The sequence below is a fragment of the Chiloscyllium plagiosum genome, chromosome 3 (assembly GCF_004010195.1).
Source record: "Chiloscyllium plagiosum isolate BGI_BamShark_2017 chromosome 3, ASM401019v2, whole genome shotgun sequence".
NCBI lineage: Eukaryota > Metazoa > Chordata > Chondrichthyes > Orectolobiformes > Hemiscylliidae > Chiloscyllium > Chiloscyllium plagiosum.
Window position 1 is genome coordinate 17,946,808 of NC_057712.1, and position 8,195 is coordinate 17,955,002.

General features: G+C 41.1%; 1 protein-coding gene across 1 annotated transcript in view; it reads right to left on the reverse strand.

Annotated features, from left to right (window-relative positions):
• taf1b (TATA box binding protein (Tbp)-associated factor, RNA polymerase I, B) overlaps positions 1-8,195 on the reverse strand; it is a 94,103-nt gene that overhangs the window by 18,392 nt on the left and 67,516 nt on the right. The window contains exons 10-11 of the mRNA XM_043678043.1: positions 1,169-1,346; positions 1,025-1,071 (exon numbers count right to left, since the gene is read on the reverse strand). Coding sequence (XP_043533978.1) covers positions 1,025-1,071; positions 1,169-1,346 — 225 coding nt within the window. The remainder of the gene's footprint in view (positions 1-1,024; positions 1,072-1,168; positions 1,347-8,195) is intronic.

The window sequence follows — 8,195 nt, forward strand, 5'->3', positions numbered from 1 at the left end:
GGTATTCAGTGGTATTCCACAAGGTTCACTACTTAAGACCAGTGGTATTTTTGATACAAATTAATGACTGGATGCGGGAGTTAGCAGAGGAAAATAATAGACTTTAAAAGGACACAAAACAGGCTTGATAGAATGAGTGGTAGATGATAGATTTAACTGAACAGACAAGTGGGAGGAGGTACATTTTGGTAGAAAGGATGAGGAAAGATGATACATGCTAAATAGTACCATTTTAAAACAAATACAGGAACAGAGACATCTGGGAATGCTTGTGCACAAATAATTGAAAGTGGCAGGGCAGGTTAACAGACTAAATTAAATCCTGGGCTTAATAACTAGAGGCTCAGATTACAAAAGCCAGAAAGTTATACTAAATTCATATAAAACACTAGTTCAGCATGAGCTGGAGTATTATGCACAATTCTAAGCACCACACTTTGAATGATGTGAAATCTTTGAATAAAGCATCGAAGATATTTACCTAATAGTTCTATGGATGAGGGACTACATTACATGAAAATATTGGTAAAGCTGGGATTGCTTTCTGTGGAGCCAAAAAAGCGTCTTAGTAGTGATGTTTAAAGTCATAAAGTTGTAAATATGGAGAAATATTTACTAATGGCTTAAGAATCGATAATCAGAATGGAAAGATTTAATGTGTGGCAGTGGTGTCGTAAGGAGAACTTTTTAATGCAAAAGTGGGTGGATTTGAAATGTGCTGTCTCATTGGGTGTTCCATACAGATTCAACAATTGCTTTTAGCAAAGGAGAACTGCATAAATACTTAGAGAAGAAATATTTGGAAGATAGGTGAATAATGGAGCCGTTGGACTAACTGGCTTTCTTGTTGAAAGATAGAACAGATACCCTTTTCGACGCGACCTATAACTAAATAATGAAGTGCAGGAACTGTACAGCTAAGCTGCTCCATAGTTTTCAAATTAATTATAAAATCCCTTTCTCCATGATTACCCATAAAACTGGATTTAGATTTACATATTCTATAACAATCATAATTAAATACCTTCACTGTTTTGTTTGTTTATCTCTTTCGCTCTGTTAGATAGCAACCTGTTAATAATAAAAAAAATTACAAAACATTTAAAACACAAACAAACAGTGCTCCATACCATCTTCAATATTTAACTAGATACATCAAGTGACTTACCACTCATGTTTATCATTAAGAACAAACAGCAGTTTCAGGGCAACCACAATTACCGCTGCAGCCTGAACTTCATACTTGACCATTTTTGCTCTTCTAGACAATGGGTGATAAGTCAGAAAGTCCACTTCTCCGATACCCATTTTCTTCACCAATCTTCGTATCCAGATATGCATGTTCTCTGGTTTGGGATCACCAAACATAAATCAAGATAAGAAAAGAAACTCAACTTACTTAATTGGATAGTTATTTCAAATATTGTTTCAACTTATTGCTTTTCCTTAAAGTTACAATAAAAGTCTTAAAATGTCTTAATATTTGCAAACTTTCTTTGGAATAGGATTGGGGGTTGGGAGAGAAGAGAGATTACTTATCCTCCTTTATGCTTTTTTTAACCAGTTAAACTGGTTTGAGTATCAGTGTAATTACATGTTTCACCTGTATCAGCAATTCATGTTTAACTGAACAGTTTCAGAATAAACATGAAAAAGACGGCAAGATTTGTTTCCAGCTTTAGGCTAAACTGGTGCAGATCAGTTAGATTAGTTTGCATTGGCATATGAGGGCCAACCTTTCAGTATTAATGACTGTAAACAGTAATAAATGTAAACAAGATTGACTGGTGCCAACTAGCCTTAACAAGTGCAATGGAAGACATGACAAAGAATCTGCTGGAGAATGTGACACAGTAAAGTTGTATGGCTTACTATTATGGAGCTAACATTTTCACTCATCCACAACCATAAAAGATTTAAGAAGCTTATCCTCCTACATAATAAATGCTTGGTGTGCATCTTATCACGTGCATTTCAATGCACAAATATATACTTTTGTATAGACTGCATGAGTAGACAAGTATTGGTCTAGATGTAGAAGTGGTTTTTGACAGCAGTGAGCTGTCATTACTTCTCTAAAACTGTCTACAACATCAGGATTTAGCAAAGAGCCTGATTAATACAGAAATCGTAACTTTGCGATCTATTCCGTCATTAGTTGCATTGGGGCCACTATTGCTAAGCCGGCAACCAGTGAAATTGGTTATTTGGTGCAAATTTTCCCTTGTCTCTAGCAATGAAAAAACCTGCATTAAAAAAAAACTCTTGTTCAATCAGGTGGATTTTTTTTAGAAGAATGATCTAATCTGACCAATAGCTATTTGTGAATAACAGATCTAGCCCCTGAAAACAATTTTATATTTGTAATGCAATAAGTGTCACCATTAAGAATAAGCACTAGGTTTAATTCAATTTTTAAATACTATTTTAGAAACTTTCTACCTTCACTCCATGTTTACTTCCTCATCTTTGAATTACGTAAATGTTTAGAAAGAGATTATATTTTAGTGCTTTGCATTTCCTGATTGGTTTCTTTAATAATTCATTAATGTAATTGGTTGCTGGCATCCCAACAGTTTTACATGGTATCATAAAGCACGGAAACAGACCCTTCGGTCCAACTTGTCCATGCTGATCAGATAGCCTAAATAAATCTAGTCCCATATGCCAGCTTTTAGCCTATATTCCTCTAAACCCTTCCTATTTATATACCCACCAAGATGCGTTTTAAATGTTGTAATTCCACCAGCCTCCACCACTTCTTCTGGCAGACGACTACATGCATGCACCACTTGCTACATTAAAAAGTTGCCCCTTAGGTCCACTTTAAATCTACAGTAGGAATATTTTTCCACATTCTTTCAAGGGATGTGAGTGCTATTGCCAGGACCATTACTTGTTGCCCATCCCTAATTGCCTTTGAACTGAGCAACTTGCTAGATCATTTCAGAGGGCAGTTAAGAGTTAACCACATTGCTGTGGGTCTAGAGTCACATGTGGGCCTCACTAGGTAAGGATTTTCTTCCCTCAAGGAAATTAAGTGAATTAGATGGATCTCATAACAATCAATGATAATCGTTATGATCACCATTGCAAAGTAGTTTTATATTCCAGGTTGTATTCAAATTTCGCCAGCTACCATGGTGTGATCTAGAGCTATTTCAACAGAACATTAAGCAGTTTCTTAAAAAAGAATTGTTCATGGGATGTGGTCTTCGGTGGCTTGGCCAGCATTTATGGCCAACCCCCTAATTTACCTGGAACAGGTAGTGATTTTGAACTACTGCAATCCATGTGTCATAGGTAGATTCACTGTGCAGAAGAAAGTGCGTTCCGAAATTCTGAACCAGTGACAGTGAAGGAACAGAGATACAGTTCCAAGTCAGAGTGGTGTATACTTGCAAGGGGAGCTTGCACATAGTGGTGTTCCCATGCAACTGGTCCCCTTGTTCTTCTAGGGTGGCAGAAATCACTGGTTTGGAAAGTGCAATCAGCAGAGTCTTGGTGAATTACAGCAGTGCACCTTTTAGGTAAATACAGTGATTCCACTGTGCATCAATGGTAAAGGGAGTAAATGCCAAAGGCATTAGATGCAGGCTGTTTTGTCCTAAATGTCATTGGGTTGCTTGAGTGCTATTGGAGTTGCACTCATCTAGGTAAGTGGACAGGCATTGGTGACACTGCAGGCAGGTTTTCACCACAGAATTCCTAGACACTGACTTGTTCTTGTAACCAGAGTTATATGGCTTGGCCAGTTCAATTTCTATTAAATGGTGACACCCAGAATGCTGGTAAACCTAAAACTGGGTCACTGAAGTAGTGGTCCGGTAGCATTACTAATATAGCACCATCTCCCCCCGCCCTGGTGAAGGACCAGAGCTCCGAAAGCTTGTGATTTCAAATAAACCTGTTGGACTATAACCTGATGTCATGTGACTTCTGACATCTCCATGTTGGAAATTGCTATTTGACTATGCTGCATGGCGAGAGAGATAACTAAAATTCTGGCCCCAGAGATCAGTGGATTTCTGGCACATTTTTCTCGAAGTAAACAGCTGCTGACAGCAAACTCTAACCTGTGTTTTTAACTATTTCATACAAATCCTAATGGAAAGAACATTTAGGAAGGTTGGTATAATGATTAACCCATCTATTTGACTGAAATTACATCTGTTTTACACAGGATACCTGATGACAGTATTAAGAGGAGGAATAAATTATTGCAGATGCTGGAATCTATACTTAAAACAACAAATGCTGGAGATCACTGTGGGTCAGATAGCATCCATGGAGAGAGCAAGCTAACGTTGAGTACAGATGACTCTACATCAGAGCTGTTGGGAAGTGTGGAGGGGGCAGCATTTATGCTTTCATTTGGGAATAGGGAATGTGTGGAGAGAGAAAGGGTGTGTGTGGAGAGCTGGTGGAGAAAAGATGTTGATAATTCAGATAGTGATCGGAATGTGAGAATGGCAGAAGAATGGTGTGTCTACCTGCCAGATTTGAAAGGACAGACAGTCCCATTGAGGTATGGGGAGGGGGAAAGAGGACACAATAACAGAATGCAATAAGTAAAACCAAAAGACAGGGAAGAACTGGGAGTTGGTTCACAGTTTGAAGGTGTTGAACTCAAGATTATGCTCAGAAGTGTAAAGTGCCTAGTCTGAAGCAGAGATGTTGTTCCTCCATTTTGAGCTGTGATTCACTGGAACACTGCAGCATGATGAGGACAGACATGTGGGTATGTGAGCATGATGCTGTGTTAAAATGACCGGCTATGGGAATGTTGCTGTCATGCTTACGCACGGACTGGAGGTGTTCCACAAAACAGTCACTCAGTCTGTGTTTGGTTTCTCCAATGTAGAGTAGGCCATATTAGGTATAGCGAGTACAATGCACAAGATTGGAGGAGGTGGTCCAGGTGAAATGCTACTTCACCTGGAAAGACTGTTTAGGCCCTTGGGTGGTGAACAGGGAGGAGGTGAAGGGGCAGATGTTGCACCTTCTGCCATTCTCACATTCCGATCACTTAATCTGAACTATTGATGTCTTTTTCCACCAGCTCCCTACACCCACTACCCCCACAGCACTCCCATACCACCAAACCCCCAACAAACTACAGAGGAAGTTCAATTATCTGAACTAGATGAGCAAGCACTATTTCGTTCAGATAATTGATTATTTGGTTAATCGATTAAAAGCCTTTCCTCTGGGGCTCAGAATTTTTTTAAAGTCTGTTCCCCATTCAGGAGACGAGGCAGCAGCACACCGCACATGAACCCCACTCCCACAACCCCGTTCAACGCCGCCCGCGCCCCAACCTCGTCCAACACTGCCCCCGCCCTCGCCCCCAAACCTGTCCAACAACTCCCACGCCCCACCCAGTACAACACCACCCCCCCGCCCACTCTCCGGGGCAGCCAGACTGGACACCAACAACAAGGCTGCTGCTGCTACCTTTAAGTCTCCAAATAGCGCACACATACAGCCACAGCCCCACAACTTTTTACTGCAACGTTTTGACAGGTTCCACTTTTACCCTGTACAGGACAATGTTGGAGAGATCATCTGGGGAAGGGGAGTTTAGGGTACACACCTCTGTAGAACTCCAGGGAAAGTTTGGGGGCAGAGGGAGAGAGAGAGAGACAGCAGGGGGTCAAGTCATTTGTAGACAGTGCCTGCTTAATCATTGCAAACAAAAGACACATTCAGGGTTAGAAACAAGTCTTTGATGTAATGTTTCTATTGGGACCTTGAGATCTCCTTCGGATAAACTGATATTCAGATAATCGAGGTTCCTCTGTTGCGTGGGGTGAAAGTAGGACTAGAATCTCTACAGCCTATTAGGACTAGAATCTCTACAGTGTAGAAACAGGGCATTTAGCTCAGCAAGTCCACACGATCCTCCGAAGAGTTTCCCACCCAGACGCATTCCCCTACCCCATGGGCAATTTAGTACGGCCAACCCATCTAACCTGCACAACTTTGGACTGTGGGAGGAAACCGGACCACCCGGAGGAAAACGGCTGAGGATCCTGGGATAGTATTCATTAGAGTTTAGAAGGTTGAAGGGAGATCTAACAGAAACCTACAAGATAATGCATAGCGTAAAAAGGGTGGACGCTGGAAATTTGTTTCCATTAGGCGGGGATACTTGGACCTGTGAGCACAGCCTTAGAATTAGAGGGGGTCAAGTTAAAACGGAAATGAAGAGACATTTCTTCAGCCAGAGAGTGGTGGGGCTATGGAATTTATTGCCTCGGAGCACAGTGGAGACTGGGACGTTAAATGTCTTCAAGGCAGAGATCGATAAATTCTTAATCTCGCAAGGAATTAAGGAATACGGGGAGAGTGCGGGTGAGTAGCAGTGAAATGTCCATCAGCCATGACTGAATGGCGGAGTGGACTCGATGGGCCGAATGGCCTTACTTCCACTCCTGTGTCTTATGATTGAAATAAAACATGCACAACTTAAAAAAAAAACATATTCTGCAAAGAGATATGGGGCTTAACTTGAGTATCAGTTGTGTTACCAGCCAGACAAAATGACAATTTAGTTTGCTGTGGTCTCTGCTCACAACAATCTCTTTTCTACATTGAAGAGACTAAACAATCCCTGGGTGACTAATTCATGGAACATTTCAAGTTTCCAGGTGCCCATAATTTTAGCTCTCTGCCCCTCTTACTCTCACCTGTCCCCACCTCCTGAAATGTTTCAGTGGAGCTCAATAGAAATTTGAATAATAGAACTTCAACTTTCGATTTAGATGGAGGACGGGAAAAATTTCTGCCTGTAAGAGCTGCTCCTTTTTTTTGAGGTATTTTAGATGTTGGAGGTGATTTCCTCGAATTCCAGGAGCAGCAATTCTGTTTTATATGCTGTTGCATTGTTTTGGAACTTTGGGAAAAAAAAGTCAAAACAACAGCAGTTTAAAAGGGAGAAGAGCAGACAAAGGAAGCACATAGTGAGGTCAGTGCAGGAGAGAGAGAGAGAGAGAGAGAACCTGCACAGTTACTGCCTTTGCTGTTTGAATTCGTGTATCGCTGGACATCGGAGTGCATCTGGGAAAATTAACAAACAGTGAAATTCACAACTAATCTTGGAGGAACCGTTGGGCAAAGTTCACAGCACAGAATCAGATAAGTTAATTGTTGTTTAAGTCTGTCCTAGAGAAAGGCTGCAGTAGTGAATATCATGTATTCTTTCTTGATTATATGTTTTTGGAGATAAGTCTCTTGATTAAACTTAAAATATAAGCCATAGCTATTAATTTAACCTGGGGCAGTGTTTGTAGAGGAATAAGACAATGTGATTCTCTGGGTCTGTAGATTGTGAAGGAGCAAAAATGGCCTTTACAGTGATATGTACTTCCTGTCAGATGTGGGAATTTAAAGAGAGTTTAAGGGCTACTGGGGATTATATCTGCCATATATGCTGTTGGATGCGAATCTTATCAGATCAAGTGGATCGGTTGGAGAGACAAAGTGAAGCGATGAGGAATTTGCAACAGCAACAGTATGTGATGGATGGCAGTTATAGAAAGGGGGGAAAGTCTCAGATATAGTCACATAGATGGGTTAACTCCAGGAAGGGTAAGAGAGGTAGGCAACTAGAGCAGGAGTCTTTTGTGGATATACCCATTTCAAACAGGTATGCTGTTTTGGAAAATGTAGGGGGTGATGGATTCTCAGGAGAACGTAGCACAAACAGCCAAGTTTCTGGTTTTGAGACTGGCTCTAATGCAACGAGGGGTACGTCGGCTTCCAAGAGATCAATTGTGTTAGGGGATTCTGTCGTCAGAAGAACAGACATTTCTGTGGCCAGCAGAGAAAAAGGAGAATGGTGTGTTGTTTCCCTGGTGTCATGATCAAGGATGTCTCAGAGAGGGTGCAGAATGTTCTCACGGGGGAAAGGAGCCAGCAGGAGGTCATTGTCCACATTGGAACCAATGACATTGGAAGGGAAAAGGTTGAGACTCTGAAGGGAGATTACAGAGAGTTAGGTAGAAATTTAAAAAGGAGGTCCTCAAGGGTAGTAATATCTGGATTACTCCCAGTGCTACGAGCTAGTGAGGGCAGGAATAGGAGGATAGAGCAGATGAATGCATGGCTGAGGAGCTGGTGTATGGGAAAACGATTCATATTTTTGGATCATTGGAATCTGTTTTGGGGTAGAAGTGACCTGTACAAAAAGG